The following is a 20,378-nucleotide window of genomic DNA, read 5'->3' as shown; positions in this document are numbered from 1 at the left end:
TTGTGGGTTCAAGCCGCACGTCAGGAATTTTTTTTTTTTTTTGGTCAGCCGGGTGTCTGACACATGCGGAAAACCACTCGCACATGGAAATTCCAGAGATAGATCGTTGGAACGGAATGTGCACTCACTCTCTCCCTGGAGGGACTCATCCCGCTTACCCAATTCCAGAAAGTATTAGGCGCAGGTTGGCAAGAGCCAAGGCTTGGGGACCCCAAAGTGTGCGTTGGGGTAATTGCTGGAGTCTGACTAGGCAGAGGTTCAGGACGCAGTGACTGAAAGCACATCTGCCGATGGTGGAGACAGATTTTTTTTTAAGGGATTCAGCACAGCCAGTGGAGAGGTGGGCGCTGCCACAGTGAGTGAGCCGAGCGATGGTGATGAATGAATGTGGGTAAAAGTAAACCTCATTTCCTTCGTCAGTAGATTTATCAGCTGCTCGTCAGATTACCCAATTACTGCTGCTCCGTGTGCACTTAACCCGCGCTGTTAATCAGCTTCTAAAAAAAAAATGATCTCAATTGCTGGTGTAAAAAAAGCGGACTCCAATGTAAGATTTTCAAAACTCATTTATAACAGCATTTTTTTTTTGGTCAGCCGGGTGTCTGACACATGCGGAAACCCATTACTGTGCTTAAGAGTATCCAAACCAAGCTGAGAATCCCATGCATCCCACCTACACATGGAATTCCAAAGATAGATTGATGGAATGGAATACGCACTCTCTCTCCCCCTGGAAGGACACATCCTACTTACTTAATTCCGGAAAGTATTAGGTGCAGGTTAGCGGGAGCCAAGGCTTGGGGACCCCAGAGTGTGCGTTGGGGTAACTGCTGGATTCTAACCAGCTAAAACTGCACAGCTTGCCATTGATATCACGATCTGGCAAACGTCCTATTTCTTGTCCAGCTGGGACCACCCTACCCGTTAAGGTTTTGGCTTGCAGAATTAACAGGAGCTGAGTGTGGGATGACCCCTGACACCAGTGTCTGGTCTGCCCTTCCAGTTCCTGTCAACGACCCAGGCTGGCTGTGCCATCATCTGCAGTGCCCTGAAGTACTGTGGACCTGCCTGGCTCAGGAACCAAACTACCATGACCGCCACAGAGGGTTGACTAGCACGTCACCTTAGACCCAGTTCAGCCCCAAGGAGATCTTGCTTACTTCAAATCCCTTCCCAACCCCACTTCCACCCTCCAGAGGATAGCCCCTACAGATTGAGGTCTGCTTTCAGTTAACAGATGACACAGCAAATGAAGCCCAGTAGGCAAGAATATGTTACTTGTCACAATCTCCAAATGCAAGCGGACATGGCTGGTATCTGTTGCAACCTACTTGTGTGTCTTACCCCCGAGGAGAGAGCAACTTGTCACTTTGCGACAAGTCTGTGATGCTGATTAAGAGTCTTTCTGTAATGTTCCCGCAAGGACTTCAGAAGATGTTTTTTCACTGTTCGTTTTGCCCTCAACTGGAAAGAATTTAATGGACTTTGGAGTTTTTGGAGTTTACGTCTGTTCCCATCACTTTGAAACATCTCTCATCTAGCCTGTGCTCCTGGGCAGTGTTTCTGGTCCGTGGTCAACTCATCCCAAACTCCTGCCACCCATATCCTGAACCTGCACCAAACTCTGCACCCCCAATATCGCAATCCTCACCAGGCTCGACTGGCACCCTGTCTCCAAATGGACCAACTTCAAGGTCGTCGCCCTCACATCATTCCCTTCACCGCCAGCACCTCCCTATCTCTCTGATCTCCTTGTACCCCACTCCTTTGTCCGCCCCCTTCGCACCAACATTGATGGCATGTCTTCAACCTCTGCACCCCAACCTTTGGAACTCGCTGCCTCAAGCCTTCCGCCTTGCTCCCTCTTTATCTGTATCTATAATCCCACTTTAAAACCAATCTCTTCCAATGCGCCTTTTGGTCATTTCTCCCTTCCATCCTTCCTTCTAGCTCAGCATCCAGCCCACCACTGAACGGCTCTGATATATTATCGTACATGAAGGGTGTTATGCAAATGCAAGTTGTTGTTGTAACCTCATGGTCAGTCCATACCAGAGATCTCTTTCAAGTGACCTTCACTGATGATTCGCCATATTTATAAGAAGAAACTGATCTGGTCGCTATATTGGAGGTACTGTCCTTTAGATCAGACATTAAACCGAAGTCCCATCTGCATGTTTGGGTGGATGATAAAGATTCTGTGGCGCTACCGGAGAGAAGGGAGTTTGTCAGTGATTTGGGACGTCCTCCCAACATGAAAGGCGCTATACAAATGTAATTTGTTGTTGTTATTAAAAGGTTGAGAAACACTTCACAAAAGGTTCTCTGCCTTTGTCATTGTCTGAAGACGATCCTCAGGACGGAGATAGAGTTCCAAGTTGATTTAGATACTCTAGATACTTTATAGTTCAGTTGGCAGCACTCTCACCTCTGAGTCAGAAGGTTATGGGTTCAAGCCCCACCTATGTGGAGTTCTTGGGACGTCCCAGCGCCTTGGGACGTCCTCCTGACGTGAAAGGCGCTTTATAAATGGAATCTTGTTGTTGTTGTTGTTGTTCTGTAGCTCAGTGGTTCGAGCACTCGCCTCGCAATTGAGAGACCTGGGTTCGATTCCCGGCGGGGTGAAATGTTGAGCAAGTTTCCTTACTCCTCTGTTTATCGAGCAATAAGTAAGAACCCAGGTGTTAGTTGATTGGCGGATCACTTTCTTGGAGTTAATCATTCCTTCAAAAAAATAATAATAAATTGGTCACTTCAATCCAAGACTGTTTGTGGAACATTGCTGTGCGCAATTGGCTGCCACGTTTCGTCCACAAAATATACAGTCAATTCACTTTGCAGTATGCAAAGCGCTTTACTGTGAAGCGCTTTGAGACATCCCGAAGATGTGATAAAGTGCTATATCAAATGCAAGGGTTATTATTATTATTATTTTTGTAGGCTAGTGTAACAGGGTCCCACAAAAAAACATGAAGTGAGTGACCCAATTTTATTTGATTTGGAGGATTGTTGGCCAGGGCACCGGGAGAAAACTCCCTTCTGTTTTGGAATAGCAATCTTTAACATCCATCTGAACAGACAAACAGGACCTCGGTTTAACGTCCTCCCCGAATAAGCAGATTTACATTGCAAATGTGGGCACTTCAGATAGCTCAGTTTCCCAGTTATGCAAATATACACCTTAAGGTGAAACTTACCCAATGCACTGAACGTTGATTGCAAATGTTGCACGTTAAGAGAGGCATCATTACTGGAATAAGATCTGCTTCGGATTGCACTGTATTAAGTTACTTTTATTCCATCTGTGAAGCACTTTGAGATGTTACTAGCCCTTACATTTCACAACATTTATCCTGTGAAGAGGTTGATGCTGTGTGAGTGCAAGTTATTGTTGATTTAAACTCATTCTGCTGTTTTACGTAACTATCTTATATCTGTGTGCAAATATGGTTTTATCTCTCTCACGAAACCTCTCCTTGGAAATCGAATCAAACAGTGCATCTGGCTGTGAGGTTTGCAAACAGGGGTCCTAGAGAGAAGGGAGCTGAAAGCTTTATTTTCCTTTGTTTGGGGGGTGGGGAGGTGGTGGGGGGGGCAAGAAGGGAACAGAGAGGGTGAATAATTTAATAATTATACTTGCATTTGATATAGCGCCTTATCAGGTCATCAAGATATCTCACAGGATATACTGCAGTGTGGTGTGACTGTATTTTGAGGGACTTGCAACTCATATGGTCTTTGCTGAACACTCCAGGCCAGTGTTGGGGGATGCCCTGCATTGCCGGAAGTGCTATCATTTGTAATGAGATATTGAGGCCCGTTCAGGTGAAGGTTAAAGAACCTGTGGCACTGCTGGAAAATAGACGGGAGTTTGTCCTGGTCAGCAATCCAGCCAGTGATCCCCCAAATAAAATTGGTCACTCGCTTCATAGACATTGCTGTGCGCAAACTGACTGTCGCTTTCACCCCAAAGCACTTTATAGTGAATCCTGTGAAGATCTCTGACATGTCCTCCTGGTGTGAAAGGCACTACACTGAAAGTAAGGATTGTTCCTGCCTTCCCTTTGAGATGCTCTGAGACACTCATGCCTTCTTTTCCAATTTCTGCCCCCCTCAGCACTGTGGTAAGGAGCAAGCAGGCAGAGAAAAAAAAGTGCAGACACTTACACTGGCGGAGACTGAGCAAGGCATCGTTAAGAGTATCGGACAATCGCACATCTATGAACGATTAGATTATCCTTGCTCATTAACAAGTGGAAAACATAATTAAGATATTATACAAAAAAGTAATTTATACTGTAATAAGCGCCAATCACTGCAATATAGCAGAGTGGTTAAAGGTTGCATTAGATATGCACTTTACCATCAGCACATGGTAAGCCACTTTTAAGATTCGTAAATTATGTAATTTAATTTCCATTAACTACATTATAATCTGCTGAATGTGCCAATTATAAAGATAAATGAAATGTCTGCCTTAAGCAATTAAACTGCCAGGGAATCGTCGTTTTTTTTGACAATAGTGAACGGCTGAGATAAAGCTGCAAAATTACATTTGCGACTTTGATATTCCTTGCCTTAACATTTTAACTCATTGAGGCCAGGAATTTCCTTTGAAGCGTTAGGAAACCAGTTTGGCATACCTTCAAATTTTTAAAAGTATATATTTGTATATTTCCTTCATCCCTCCACTCGTACCCCATCTTCCCCTCACCCCCACCTACCTGCACCCCATCAATTTTGTGCTTACATAAGAACATAAGAATTTGCTAGATGAAAGAAGACCAAGGTCCATCCTTGCAGTCGCATGACATGTCGTGTCCCAAACTATATCATAATAATTTGTCCCAAACTGTGTAATATATGCTTGTCATAGTGAGGATCAGGGTTGGGCATATTGTTATGTGTCAACCGGAATCAGATGGTAGCAATCTCACCTCTGAGCCAGAAGGTTATGGATTCAAGCTCCACGTCGAGACTTTGAACCGCACAGTCGAGGCTGACATTCCAGTGCAGTGCTGTGGGTTGCGCTGCATTGTCAGAGGTGCGGTCTATCAGATGAGAAGTTAAACTAAGGTCCCGTCTGCCCATTCAGGTGGATGTTAACAATCCTGTGGCACAACTCAAAAAGAGATGGGAGTTTCTCCCTGTGTCCTGGCCAACAATCCACCATAACAAATTGGTCATTTACTTTGTGGCTGTTTGTTGGACCTTGCTCCATGCAAAATGAGCCCCACATCTGCCTGCAAAAAGCAGGCACTAAACCGTGACAGTAATTCGCTCATAAAACACACAGTCACATCATTTTACAGTCAAATCCAGGAACTGGATCTGAAAAAGTTCCATTAGATTTACCCTAAGCTTCTCTTTTCCGTTTGAACATTCCTTTATAGGCTCGCCAGTAAGTCAACGTGCCTGAGTCTAATTCAGTTGTCCTCTGCTGTATCCTCTCAAATAACAAAATGTCCTCCCGACATGAAAGGCGCTATACAAATATAATTTGTTGTTGTCCTTATTGCAAGTTTCCTCAGTCCCACATGCCTCTGTTTACCCAGCAGTAAGTAAGAACCCAGTTGTTAGTTGTTAATCGATTGGCGTATCGCTTACCTGGGAGTAATAATTCCTTCAAAAAAAAATTTTTTGAATAATAATTTGGTACTCAATCCACAACTGTTTGTGGGACCTTGTTGTGCACAATTGGCTGTCGTGTTTCGCCACAAAATACAGTCAATTCACTTTACAGTATATTCTGTGAAGCGCTTTGAGACGTCTGGAAGACATGATAAAGTGCTACATCAAAGGCAGGGATTATTATTATTGCACCCCTGGCGGCGATTGTAAGTAAATGTTTTGACAGTACGCTTCTCTGAGTTGAGATATCTCTTGCGTGCAAGGTTGAAGCCCACTCACTTGCCCTGGGATTATGACATTATGTCCTTACTGTTTCCTTGAGGGGGGCAGGGTGGAGATGGGTGGGGGAGGAGGTTGTGGGGTATGGGGAGGTGGGCTGGGGGCAATAGCTGTCAGGTTCACTGTGTAGGACTGAACCACATGAAGCACTAGGAATGAAAGCAAGCCATATGGAGCGCAGAAATTTAGACTATCTGGGAAGAGAGGGAAAAAAAACAGTCAGCGCCCGAGTATTTGTTACCAGGAGCCGGTTCATTATAAACTCATCAAAATACACCGTCCGTCCACTTTACAATATATTCTGTGAAGCGCCTTGAGACATAAGGGGTTGTAACAAATGCAAGGATGGTTATTGTTATTACCATTACCTCGTCACAGACAACCACACAGGTTTGGGCTTCGTTCGTTCCATTCGCACCCACTTCTTCTCCTTAACGAACGCAAGACACATAGAGGGCAGCGAGAAAAAAAACACTATCTGAGTAGAGAGAGAGAGAAAGAGAGCGAGAGGAAAAAAAAGCGTTGATTTACTCATCAGTCAGTGCCGAGCAGTGTATTTGTTACTAGGGAGCCAGTTCATTCTTAATTGGTCTGAGGTAACAGTTGATTTGAATTTGTAATGAAACTGGACGACATCTTCATTAGATCTGAACCGCGTGGGACCACCCAGAGGCTCAGGCGAATGCTATGCCTGCCTCCCAGCCAGATGGTCTCGGCTTCCATTCTCCAAGGCTGGTTGTCATTCGAGCTCTACCGCTGTTTGTCTCCATGTGGGCCACTAGATGGTGCACCACTTCTTTGGGGTGCTGGCGGGGGTGTTGGGTGGGGTGTTGAAAGGGGGATGGGGGAGTGGGGGTCACACCTGTCAACCCAAACTTCCTCAGCGTGAGATTTTATTTTGTCTTGATTTAATAAAATGGCCAATGTTTTTCTCTCTCTCTCTCTCTTTCTCCCATCATCTATTTCTCTCTCTCTCTGTTTCCTTCTTTCTCTTTTTCAACCTCCCTTCCCCTCCCTCCCTCTCTCTGACTCACGCGCACACACACGTACTCTCACACCTACACATACATTCTCTTGCTCTTACTCGCAGACGCTCTATCACGCACACACACCCACCCACACACAAGTTTCTTCTGGTGTTCTGGCCAACAATCTCCTAGATAAAATGAGTCTATCACACTTACCAAGGCTGTTTGTGGGTCGTTGCCGTGTGCAAATTTGGCTGCCACATTCGCCTACAACATACAGTTACTAAACGCCCCAGTAAAATCTAATGAAGCACTTTCAGATGCCTTCCTGGCGTGAAAGGTGCTGTATCAAATGTAAGGAATATTATTTATTATTAGACTCACTCTTACAAACAAAATGTCTCTGTAACACACACACACATACACTGTCACCCGCACACCACTTTCACACATGCCCTCACACGCAAACACATACGCACACTCTCACTTTCTCACTTGCTTTCACACACTCTGCCTCCGCCTTCCCTCCCCTTTCCTCTTCCCACTCCCTTCCCACTCCTGGAGTATAATAATAAGCGGATTAAAGAAAAATCAAGGAATAAAAATCAGAGTTAAAATGAAATCAGTCTCTCAGATTAAGCCTCACTGCATCCAATGTATTCAAGAGACGTCCTGACTGCTCAGAGAGGGAACTCTGAGACAGACACCTTCCAGGTGAAACTGCCCCACTTTTTGGTGCTCAGGAATCTGCGCTGGGCTGAACTGGAGGGAAATGCATTCAAATAGAGCCGGAAGCAAGTTAGGAACATAGCCACAAGCAAAGTATCCACTGAGCCGTTGCCAATCCACGTTAGCAGTAATAATGTGGCTTTCTTTGGAATGTGTGATTCCCCCTTCAATTCCGACAGGGTGTCAGTCTGGCTCACTCTTGGATCTAAGTTAGAAGGTTGTGAGTTCAAGCCCCATGTTGGGACTTTGAAATCATACAGGCAAGACTGACATTTCAACGTAGTGCTGGGGTGGGGGTGGGGTTGCGGGGTGGGGGGGTGTTTGGAGTTGCATTGTTGGAGATGCCCTCCTTTGGTTGAGCCGTTACACTGAGGTACCACCTACCTGTTCAGGTGGATCTTAAAGATCCCGTGACACTATTCAAAAAGAGATGGGAGTTTCTTCCCGGTGTCCTGGCCATATAAAATTGGACATTCACTTCACGGCTGTTTGTTGGACATTGCCGGGGGCAAATTGGCTGCCGTGTTCACTCATAAACTGCACTACGCTTTCCAGGAATCCTGTGAAGGGCTTTGAGACATCCTCTTGACGTGAAAAGGTAGTATACCTGATAGCAAAGAAACGAACGAGGGGACAAAGCTAACCCACAAACGGTCTGAAACTGAATATTTCTAGGTAGTGATTTAAATCTCAGCACTCTGAGACGTCAGCTTGGTGAAGGCCGCCTCAATAATAATAATAATCCTTGCATTTGATATAATGCCTTATCATGTTTTCGAGAGTTGAAGTACTTCACAGAATGTATTATAAAGTGGATTGACTGTGTATTTTGTGGGCAAAACGCAGCAGCCAATTGCACACAGCAATGTCCCACAAACAGTCATGGATTGAGATTTTTTTTTGAGCGATTATTACCCCTGGAAAGTGATCCGCCAATCGACTAACAATCGGGTTCCTACTTACTGCTGGTAAACATAGATGTGTGAGTAAGGAAACTTGCCTAAGGTTTCACCCTGTCCGGGAATCGAACCCGCAAGCGAGTGCTCCAACCAACACACTACGAGACTCCACCGTGGAGCTATATAAATGCAAATTGTTGTTACTTATGCCCCTTGTGTTGCTTGTAACATGCAGTGTAAACCAAATAGGTCTAGTGCTACATTGGAGTTCCTTTCCTCTTGTATGTGTGTGTGTGTGGTGGTGCGGGGGGAGATTTAGTTGCAAGTTTTTTGAGCATGGGGTGGGGTGGGAGTGCAGAGAGGACACAGAGGGGAAGTTGGAAGAGGAATGTTTTATTTTAAATTCCATCTTTTTTTTTTCGGGTGCACGCTCCAAGTCCAGTAAATGTGTGATAACTTTACCGTATGGCTGATAAACAGGTTTCTGTGAGCGGGGACAGAAACCTCTCTGTATCCGTGAAAAAAAAATGAGTTCCTGGCCGTGGGAGCAGGCTCCGTGTTTACTCAGGTGCCGTGCTTTAAATCTCTTCCTGTCTGACTTCTCCCCGTCAGTGCGGCAAGTATATCGGCTTCTTGGCACTTACCTACACACCAGTGCAGTGCACTGAGACCCTGTAAAGCTTCACGTCCGACAAAGAGCACAGAGTTGCCTTTTTAGCATTTTTGAGATGCGAGAGGCATGTTGGGGAAAGTGTTGGTGTGTGTTTGTGTGCGTGTGTTTGTGTGTGTATGTGTAAGTGGGACAGGGGGAATGTATGGAATATTAACTGTTTTCTGAGATGGAAACAGGAATGGGTCGGGAAGTGGGGTGTGTGGGGGAGGAGGAGAGGGAAAGTCTCTTCAAGTTACCAAGTTACAGCACTGGGGGAATGAAGTGTTTATTATATTTTAAGAGCTCTCTTCCTGGCTCCTGGCACACTCTTGGTTGCTTCCCCTTCCCCCATGGAACCGTACCACCACCCCCACCACACTTCGAAGCTTTTTTCCGCGCTGCTGTCTGTTCCCTAGCTGAAAGGATTGCCAAATCACCAGATTATTCCCCCCCTCTTTGTTTTTTTCGCGATGCTGTGAGCGTGTGAGAGAGGGAGGGAGAAGTAAAAAAAAAACTTTTACGAAAACTTTTTTTTAGATGTTTCCACCGCCGCGTCCAACCTTGAGGTGAGGAGTCCAGGCCTCGGTGAACACTTTCCGCTGGTGCTCAGACTGTCAGTGAATCACTGAGCCACGTCTCAGCTTCTCCAACACCACAGCTCTGCACCAAGATTCTGTATCTCAGAACACCTCTCCTTAACCTCTCGAGTCCCGTAGTGTAGTGGTTAGAGCACTCGCCTCGCAAGCGAAAGGACCCGGGTTTGATTCCCGGGCAGGGCAAAACCTTAGGCAAGTTTCCTTACTCCACACCCCCAAACCACCCATACACAGACAAACCACACATTAATAATACCCCTCACACATGCACAAACTCACACACACCAGGAAACTGCCCTCCTCCCCCCCCTCAGGAATATTCTAAGTGTAATGTCAGATTAATAGAAGGCCACATGTGTGCAGGGGAGGAAGAGAACACAAATTGGGAAATCAGGAACATTAGGGCTGGGAAATGCATCAGTTAAAGAAGTACAGCCTTCCCCTGAAAATGTGTTTGGCCAACTTTTATTCAAGAGCCGACAGGAACCAGCCACGCGCAATACTCACTCTCCTATTGGCTAACAGGAGAGCCTACTGCAGTACTAACTGGAACACTCTCCCTCAGTTCCTCCGCCTTGCCCCCTCTCTTGCCTCTTTCAAGTCCTGCCTTTCCTCTTTGACCGTGCTTACGGCCACCTCCCCCCCAGCTCGGAGTCAGGATCCGCCACTGTTAAGCGCTCTGAGACGCTACCCTGCGTGGAGAGCGCTATATAAGTGCAAGTTGTTATAATTGTTGTTGTTGTCCTAACAACAACTCATTTATACAGCACCTTTCACGTCGGGAAGATGTCCCAAGGCGTTGGACAGTCGAGGGTTTGCGACCGAGCTGGAGATTGGAGTCAAGAGGGGTGAAGGGCAAAGTGGGTGGTAGTGGGAAGATGAACGAAAGCATGGTCAAAGAGAAAGGTCTTGAGATGTGCCTTGAAGGAGGCAAGGGTGAGGGGAAGGTGGAGGGGCTCCAGGATGGAGTTCCAGAGGGTGGAGTCAGACCTTTAGCCTTTCTGCACCAGATAACACACACCAGACAACGCACACAAAGTACCAGACAACACACACATGGATAGTTGCACGTTTCAACCCTGATCTGAACAGAGGTAGCAAATAAAATTGGTCTTCACACCCTTGAGTTAGGGAGAGTCAAGGAACCCAGAGTTCTTGAAGCTGATCGCTGTCGATGCTGGAGAGGGATGAGCACAGGGGAGATATTGGGGGAGGACTGCAGGTTGAGATCGGGGTGGGCGGGGGGGGCAGGATCTTATGGTTGTATAGCTTGCAAACCCTCACTGCCAAGGCTGTGACATAAATAATAATAATAATCCTGACATTTGACATAGCGTCTTTCAGGTTAGGAAGACGTTCCGAAGCACTTCACAGGATATACCTTAAATACCAAATGCTGCGTCTGAGTACGTTAAATATCGTAGAATTTCATCTCTTCCCATCGCAGAATACTATCAATGTTGAAGTTTCGCTTTTGACTTTGAAATGTCTCAAGGCCCTTCACAAGGTGTAGTGTAGTGACTGTGTATTTGTAGGCAAAACCAGCAGCCAATTTGCCTACGCACAGCCATGAAGTGGATGACTAATTTCTCTGGAGGATTGTTGGCCAGAGCACCGGTAGAAACTCCCTTCCTTTTTTGAATATTGCCATGGGATCTTTTACATCCGGCCGAACAGCCAGAAGAGATCTTATTTTAACATCTCGTGGGAAGGGCAGCACCTCCGTCAATGGAGTGCTCTCCCAATACAACATGGTGGCCTGGGTCTATAAACTCCATAAACAGGGTATATAAACTCAGACCCTGCGTGCAATTACCATGCAGCAAAATGTCCTCCTTCTGGGTTATCATATCGCCACTGAGATCACTTCGTGCAATGTTGCACAGGAAACGATGTCTCTTCCTGTGCCCTGCTCATGTGTGCACACCTGATCTCACTGATGTCAGATGGTTATTAGTGGCACTTCCAGCGCAGAGTGTGCATGCACCGCACACAGGAAGTGACTCTTACTGCGCGGAGCATTGCATGCAGAGCACACAGAAAGTGACATCAGCAGCATCCTGGAATGCATATCCTTTACCCCTATAAAATGCTTGATCCAGGCTGGAAATCCCGAGTATCCGGCAATTCTGATAACTGTGGGTCTTGTGTCAGAAACAAACCCATTCAGGCAAAGCAATTTATAATGGGGTCGGCCTTTTCGGAGTCCTGAGGCTTAGTGATTAGAGCACCTGCCTCGCAAGCGAGAAGACCTGGGTTCGATTCCTGGGCAGAACGAAACCTTAGGCAAGTTTCCTTACTCCACACGTCTCTGTTTACCTTGCAGCAAGTGGGAACCTAGTTGTTAGTGGATTGGCGGATTGCTTTCTGGGGGTAATAATAAGGCGCCATAACAAATGCAAGGATTATTATTATTATTGTCCTGGAACGTCTGTTCCCTGGATATTTCTCACTCTTTTGTTCAAGTAGTTATATAAATATATGTGTGTTTTTTGTATGTTGATTTCCTCCGATAATGTTGATTGTACATAATTAGTGGCTATTAACTGTGGCAGGAATTCCTCCCACTCAGCGCCTGTTAACCCTGCAAAGCCCTTATAGTAGGTTAGCTGGACAAGCAGCAGAAAGCTTGCCAGATAGTGTGCTCGATGGCAAGCTAGTTAAACTCCAGCAGTTATACCTAACACATACTCTGGGGTAACCAAGCCTTGGCTCTTGCCAGCCTGTGCCTAGCACTTTCCGGTGTTGGGTAAGCAGGTTGCATCCCTCCAGGAAGAGAGAGTGTACGTTCCATTCCAGACGCCAGGAAATTGCCATGCATAAGTGGAACTTCCAGCCATTTGGTTTGGAGACCCTGAAGCATCATGATTGGTTTCCACCTGTCAGACACTCGACTGACCCAAAATAAACTTAGCAAAAACATAGTGAGTGACTCTTAGATATTTACTTCATGATATTCTCTCCTCAGAACCAAGACTCTCTGTCCATTTCGGGCATTGCTTTTTGATGTCTCTATATTTCCACTTGAACGTCGACAACACTGAGACTCTCCTACTTGGCTCCGGTCAGCACCTTTTCACTTCAGGCACTGACCGGATCAATCTGCATGGATAATAATATAATAACAATCTTTGCATTTGATATAACGCCTTATCATGTCTTTGAGACGTCTCAAAGCGCTTCACAGAATATACTGTAAAGCGAATTGACTGTATAGTTTGTGGGCGAAATGTGGCAGCCAATTGCATATAGCAATGTCCCACAAACAGTCGTGGATTGAATGAGAAAATTGTTATTTTTATTTTGTTGAGGGAATCGTTAACCCAGAAAAGCGACAACAACCGGGCATTGCTTCATCTGTAGAAATCTGTTTTTAACGTTTCTGGATGTGGAGTAAGGTAACAATTCCTTAAAACAATATACCCAGCCCCGCAATAGGAGCCTCAGTATAGACTACAAGTTGCAACGTGGAGTTTGGCCAGTCAGGAACCTCGCTGTCTTGTTCAACCCTCAACTGTCTTTTCTCCCCCACATTCCAGCTATGACCCGCTCTGCCTTCCCTCACCTCCGTAACATCGCCCGACTCCGCCACTACCTCACCCGAAACTCTTGTTCGTGCCTTCATCACCTCCAGGCTCAACTATGCAAACGCCCTGCTTGTCGGCCTTCCCAACTCCTCCCTCCACAGGCTGCAGATAATCCAGAACTCTGCAACCCGTGTCCTCTCTCGCCCGACTCCATTGATTTCCTATCCTTCGGAGGATCCAGTTCAAGATCCTGGTCCTCACATACCAAGCCCTCCATGGCCTTGGCCCACCCTATCTCTGCGACCTCCTAACCCCCTACCAACCCGCTGGTTCCCTCCGCTCAGCCAGCTCTGGCGTGCTCCACGACCCCCGACCCACCCGCCCCACCATTGGCAGGAGAGCCTTCAGCCACTCTGCCCCCAACCTCTGGAATTCCATCCCCCAGTCACTCTGCCTCTCCCCCTCCTTAGCCTCCTTCAAGTCCCACCTCAAGACCCTCCTCTTCGACCATGCCATTGGCCACCCCCCTTCCCCTCCCCTCCCTTACCCCCCCAACCTCAGCTCGGGTCTGAAATGCTGTACTCTGTCCAGCGCCTTGGGATGTCCTCCCAACGTGAAAGGCGCTATACAGATGTAATCTTGTTGTTGTTGTTGTTGGTGGTGGACCCCACAACCTTCTGTTTTGGCGACCGGGAGTTTGTGATGGCTTTTTTGCAAAGTTTTGTTGTAATGTTTGCCACTCGTCCACTCTGAGAGACTCACCAGCTTTTGTCTTGTCTTTCTTTTTGCCCCCACTCCCCCACCTTCCTCTCTTTGTTATAGAAGAAAACCTACCAGTGCATCAAGTGCCAGATGATCTTTCAGTGTGAGTGGGACATCCAGGTTCATGTGGCGAACCACATGATCGGTAAGCAGATACACACACACCCACACCCTTCTCTTCCACCTCTCTCTTTTCCCCCCCCACCCCACCCGTTCCGCAAAAGCATTCCCATATCAAGGTGCTTGGCATACTGCCTCTATTCCGAACTACAGTGTTCGCGTTCTGATTTACAAGGTTCTATTAGATAACCGAATAATGCAGTGTTTCCTTGAAAAGCTTGCTCTTTGCTGCCGCTGTATTGTAATACGAGTTTAGGATTATTGAGACTCAGCACCTGGACCTTCCCTTTTTCCTTGCCTTATTTGCTAAGTCTTTATCGGATCGTTAAAAAAAATCAATGCTTACTTGCAGTTAAACAGTCAGCTGGCTTTAATACTCCCGCTGCATCGATTTTAAATGGGGCTTCAGCCGAGATTAAGAAACTGAGTTTTGTTTTTAAAAAATAAGAAACCGGCGGTCTCATTGAACTCATGGTGTCATTGTAATACAGGGGCTTCCCTGTGCCTTACATCGGAAATCGTCCCATCTATTTAAACCCCTGACCATTGCCTGGGGATCGATCCCTCTGTCTCCATCTCTCACCCCAAGGCGGATGAACTGGAAATCTGGAATTCTCTCCCCTAAAAGGCTGTGGATGCTGGATGCATTTAAATTTGTAAGATTGAGGTAGATAGATTTTTATTAGGTCAGGATATTAAGGGATAGTGGGGCAAAAACGGGTAATTGGAGTTGAGGTACAGACCAGCCATGATCTAATAGAATGGCGAACAGACTCGAGGGGCTGAATGGCCTCCTTTGTTCCTCCGTTCCTACCCCTGTTTAACGAGTGACCTGCATGTTGTTTTAAGAGTGATGCTTGTTTCTGAAACGTAGAGTACTCTTCCTCCCCCCACTCCCCAACTCCGTCAGTCACTCCCGCAAGAGACGATGTGGTGACTTGTGTAAAACAGCCTTTTTTTAAAAAAAAACAATTTATCTTCCCTTCTCTGCGTCCGTCCGTCCGTTCATCCCCCCCCCCCCCCACCACCGACCACATAACACTGATGCTCGAGATAGTTTGGTGTTACACAAGTGACAAATCCGCTTTAAGCTGATCCTCCTCCAGTCCCCATTGGTAAGTGTGTGCTGCCTGGCGTGGAATAGTTTACGCTGTACTCTGCTCTGCAATGCGATGGTCTTTGCTAAAGTGCGTGCTTCCCCCTAGAAGTGTCTGAAACGTGACTGGCTGGCAATTTGGGAACACACTTAAGGGGGAAAGGAAGTTAATGGAAAAGCTTCTGCCTGCTGTCTTGCTTTTAGATCAGGGTGGGGAAAAAAAGAGAGGCTGATGAATTTTTACTGCTTTCATTTAACTTTCTTCCCCCCTTTTGCTCTTAGTAAATCGAAATCAATTGGAGCTTGTTGTCAGGCGTGGTAAATAATGAAATGTCAGAATTCTACTTAGTTTCATCGACTTGGGACGTCCTCCTGATGGGAAAGGCGCTATATATAAATGTAATTTGTAGTTGTTGTTATTGTTAGTACCAGCGCAAGATACTGTGTCCAGTGCGCTCTGCCTGTATTTATTATGCATCGTGCAAATCACACTGTTTGAATGCTTCACAGTACTCTCATCCATTTTATATATTAACACAGCGAACTCTATGTTTAGCTTATTCGGCTCTGTACTGAGCAACTTGTCAACTGTGCAGCGGGATGGGTTTACACCTGCTTGACCACCCCCCTCCCCCTTCTCCTTGTCTGGCCTCCCCACCAAAAATATAGCTAGTGATTGTGCGTGTGTGGGAGGCGAGAAGGGACGGTTGTTTCTGGGATCTGGAACTCTCTCCCCAAAAGGCTGGATCAATTGAAATTTTCGAGACTGAGGTGGATAGATTTTTGTTAGATAAGGATATGGAGCAAAGGCTGGTACATGGAGTTGCGGAATAGCCTACTCCTGTTCTTATATTTTATCCTCCTCTCCTGACCTGTGTTGGGGTCCAATTCCACAGCCCTTGGTCATCGTCCCCCCACCCCCCCCACCCACAACAGTGATTGACAGCTGGCTCTGGAGCCCTATTCTAGCCCTCGCCTGATGTCTATACAGTGGATACGCTTTTTATACCAGAGTGTATCGGACAGCGATTGCTGCAACAAAGTACATTGATGCAACGCCTTTCAAGTCGAGAGGACATCTCAAGGCGTTCGCTCAACAATGGTGGCTTGGCATCCAGGCTGGGGTTCGGAGCTGAGGGGAGTAGAACAATGACAAAAGCCTAGCCCACTGAGGGGTCTGAGGACCTGTTGTCAGTGTCCTCATCGTTACTCTGCCGCTGCAAATCGTGTGTTGGTTTCGTTCTGTGAATATGACTCGACGGATGTTTGTGGCCTGAGCATTAGACTGGTGCAATGCGGAGACATGAATTGAGCTGTATGTGCTGGGTATAAATATTCCTATTATCAAGTAACACCCCTTCCTATCTCTTCCCCACCCCCCACCCCTCTGCATCACGTGTCTGTTGTGCTCTTGTGGGTGGTGATTTTCTGGCTGGTGATGAAGGTTTATTTGCGAAATTCTGCTTTGACGTTAAATAGCCTTTCAAGTCTTTAGCCACTTCTTTCTGTTCTTCACATTCCTGAAATATTGTGGGAGTGGGATTGAGGGACAGAATTGTACTCCAGGAAATGGGAATCCATATTAAGTGTGTTGCAGACAAGTCAGAGTCCTGGAAATACAGTGCAGAAGAAGGCCATTCAGTCTATCAAGTCTCTACTCAGAACACGATTTTGTGTAGTGGTTTGCACGCTTGCCTCAAAAGCGAGAGGAGCCGGGTGTCGATTCCCGGGTAGGGCAAAACTTTAGGCAAGTTTCCTTACTCCACATGCCTCTGTTTACTTAGCAGTATGTAAGAACCTGGTTATGAAAGGTGCTATACAAATGTCATTTGCTGTTATAGAGGTATCAGTTGGTAGAGCTCTCATCCATTGGCTCCTAATTCTAAACCAACTCTCCGTGGATCTAATCTTTGCAAGAATTTGGAGTCCTGTAGCTCAGTGGTTAGAGCACTCGCCTCGCAAGCAAGAGACCTGGGATTGATTCCCGGTAGGGTGAAATGTTGGGCAAGTTTCCTTACTTCACACACCTGTTTACCTAGCAGTAAGTAGGAACCCGATTGTTAGTCGATTAGCAGATTGTTTTCCAGGGGTAATAATCCTTTCAAAAAAAAATGTGGCCACTCAAATGTGCGCAAATGGCTGCTGCCTTTCGCCTACAAAATACACACTTTACAGTATACTGTGAAGAGTTTGGAGACGGCTCCATGACGTGATAAGGCGGTATATCAAGTGCAAAAGTATTATTATTATATTTCAGCCATTATTATATTCAGTCCCAGTACTCTGCCCTATCACCAAACCCGTTCAAGCCTTTATCCTTCATTATACCTGTCCACTTCCCTCTTGATACCCACAATGGATTCTTGCCTCACCACCTTATTTGGCAATATGATTCACATTTATGCAGCGTCTCTCACGGCAGAAGGACATCTCAAGTTGTTTTACCGGTACTGGATGGGTACCTGAGCTTGGGGTGGGATCCAAGGGAGGGTGAGGAGAGAATGGAAAGATGCCTGAAAACAAGGTGGAAGTGGTACTGTTTTGAGATATGCCTTGAAGGAGACAGAGGGAAGGGAGGGAGGGACAGCGGGACTCAGTGATGAAATTACAAAGAACAGGGTGCAGAATGGCTGAAAGCCTGTCCACCGATGGTAGGGCAGTGGGAAATGAAGCTGGTCAGTACTCGCTAAGCGAAGAGGGGAGGCTTTTACCTTGTGGTCGGAGAAGGTCGCAGAAGTGGAATTGTGGAGGGTGGGTTTGCAGAGAAGTCACCAACTAAATGTTGTTTTCATGTGGGGTCTCGCAAGAGGCATTGCAACATCCATCATTCAAGGCGATTGTGAGTGAATGGGGTTGGCTGGCTGTAGAACTCTGTCTGGTTTGGATAGGTTTTAAGCTTGGTGGCGGCTTTCCGCACGTATCGGACACCTGACAGATCGCAAAGACAATGACAAGGTCACCAGAAATCTGCACTGTACCTGCCCCAGAAATTTTGGGGTCTGCAGAGAATACACATTGACAATGCGTGTGTGGGGGGGGGGGGGGGGGGGGGGGGGGGGCAGGAGGGGTGAGGTTGTTGTTGCTGCTCTGGTTTAAGTCTTACCACCTCCTCCGACAGTGGGCTGAGAGGGGAATAGTGAACGATTCCAGACACTCAATAAAAAGTCTTGTAGCTTAGTGGTTAGAGTGCTCGCCTCGAAAGCGAGAGGACCCAGGTTCGATCCCCGGGCAGGGTGAAATCTTAGGCAGGTTTCCCTACTCCACACACCTCTGTTTACCTAGCAGTAAGTAAAAACTCGTTGTTAGTCAATTGGCGGATCAATTTCCATTAAAAAAAATTTTTAATAAACCCTTAAAAAAAAATTGGTCTCTCAATCTATGACTGTTTGAGGGACACTGCTGTGTGCAATTGGCTGCCGGGTTTCGCTCACAAAATATACAGTCAATTCACTTTACAATATATTCTGTGAAGTGCTTCGAGATGTCTCAATGACGTGATAAGGTGCTACATCAAATGTAAGGATTATAAAAATGATTATAAAAACACCGTGTTGGTGCCCAGCTGATGGTCGGAGAACTGATACATGGGGGTCACCAGCAACCGTGATCAACTCTGGGCAATTTGCGTGGGTTCCCTTTATTATAAAAAGAAATCAACATGTTTGGTCAGACCATCAACTCCAAAGATATCTCAGAGTTACGGCATTGTTTGAAAAACACACACCGCCTCCCTTTCCCACCCCTTCCCCTCCGATCCCCCCACCAACACTATTCCCCAGTTTTATAGCGGACAATTCCAGCTGCCCATTGGATAAAGTGAGGGAGAATGAATGCCTTGTGTTCAGGGCTGCCCTGTGGGGAACCAAACTGAGAGGAAAGACTGCTTTTCTGCATCATCTTGATAAACGACAGGGAAATCATCTGTGCCAGCCTGGCTCAGTTGGTAGCACTCCCGCCTCCGAGTCAGATGGTTGTGGGTTCAAGCCCCCACGTCAGAACTTTGAACTCATATAGTCCATGCTGGCACTCCAGTGCAGTGCTGGGGATGTGCTGCATTGTTGGAGGTGCCGTCTTTCGGAAGAGATGTTAAACCAAGGTTCTGTCTGTCTGTTCAGGTGGACATTAGAGATCCCACGGCACTGCACTCCTCAAAACGAGATGGGAGATTTTCCCGGTGTCCTGGCCAATCAATCCCCCAAATAAATAATACTGGATATTCACTTCATGACTGTTTGTGGGACATTGCTGTGATCAGTTGGGCTGCTGACAAATACACAGTTACTCCATTTTACAACATATTCTAGAAAGCACTTTTGAGTCATTTTATATCAAAATGCAAGGATTATTATAGAATTATTTTTCTCTTCTCATGAGCTTCAGTTCGAAAGACCGACAGAGCTCAGGAGTTGTGTATACTTTTTGTGGGGAAACCATGGCCATAACCTCTTTAAAAACTTAGTGCCTACCCTTTTGACAAGTGATCTTAGTTAAGTCACAAGACTTTGGTGGGCGGTAAAGTGCGATTGCTGCTTGTGATGTTTATTCCAAATCTCATCAATTCTGGACCATTTTTCTTTCCTGCCCTCTTCTTCCTCTCTGTCGCATGATCCAAGCCTTTTTTTTCCCTTTCTATGTGATTTTATCTCTTTCTCTCTCTCTCCTCAAACACAGTCCCTCTTCCGTCATCCCCCCTCACCCCCCCCCCCCCACTTCACCACCCCCTGAAGTAGCAGTCCTGCTATAGGCTGAGCTGTTAACTTTCACCCACATGCGATCTACTTCTCAAAATGTCTTACGTTGACTTTTTTTTGGTTACATTTGAACTTAGCAGCCTTTGCATGGCTCATTCATTAGCCAGGGCAGAATGGGTTAATGTGCCACCCAGAAAATTTCAAAACAAATTCTGTCTGTGCTAACTTTAGGAGGGGACAGGCCGGGAATGCTGCTACAGCGTGGTTTGGAAGGGGAATCTCGAAGCCCAAGAGAATATAAAGGTAGATCTCTGTCTATCTATCTAACTCTGTCTATTGATCTGTCTCTCTTTCTAATCAATCTTATCTGATGCTCTGTTGAAGCTTGCTTAAATGGAGGAAGGGACTACCCGTTATCAGCTTTCAAA

At 46.3% G+C, this 20,378-nt stretch overlaps 1 protein-coding gene and 1 non-coding gene across 5 annotated transcripts in view; both read left to right on the top strand.

Annotated features, from left to right (window-relative positions):
• Positions 1-20,378, top strand: part of LOC103179744 (zinc finger protein 521) — a 241,460-nt gene that overhangs the window by 115,980 nt on the left and 105,102 nt on the right. For 2 of the 4 annotated variants that reach the window (XM_042346859.1, XM_042346858.1), the window contains exons 5-6: positions 14,104-14,188; positions 20,182-20,253. In XM_042346859.1, the coding sequence (XP_042202793.1) occupies positions 14,104-14,188; positions 20,182-20,253 (157 nt within the window). The remainder of the gene's footprint in view (positions 1-14,103; positions 14,189-20,181; positions 20,254-20,378) is intronic. The other 2 variants (XM_042346860.1, XM_042346861.1) reach the window with 2 other exon arrangements.
• trnas-cga lies at positions 18,423-18,496 on the top strand. Its single transcript has one exon. It is a non-coding gene; the product is annotated as a tRNA-Ser (tRNA).

This window comes from Callorhinchus milii, unplaced genomic scaffold (genome assembly GCF_018977255.1).
Source record: "Callorhinchus milii isolate IMCB2004 unplaced genomic scaffold, IMCB_Cmil_1.0 Scaffold2, whole genome shotgun sequence".
In the NCBI taxonomy this organism is placed as follows: Eukaryota; Metazoa; Chordata; class Chondrichthyes; order Chimaeriformes; family Callorhinchidae; genus Callorhinchus; species Callorhinchus milii.
The sequence above is the reverse complement of the archived record's forward strand: the minus strand, read 5'-3'. Positions and strand labels throughout refer to the sequence as shown.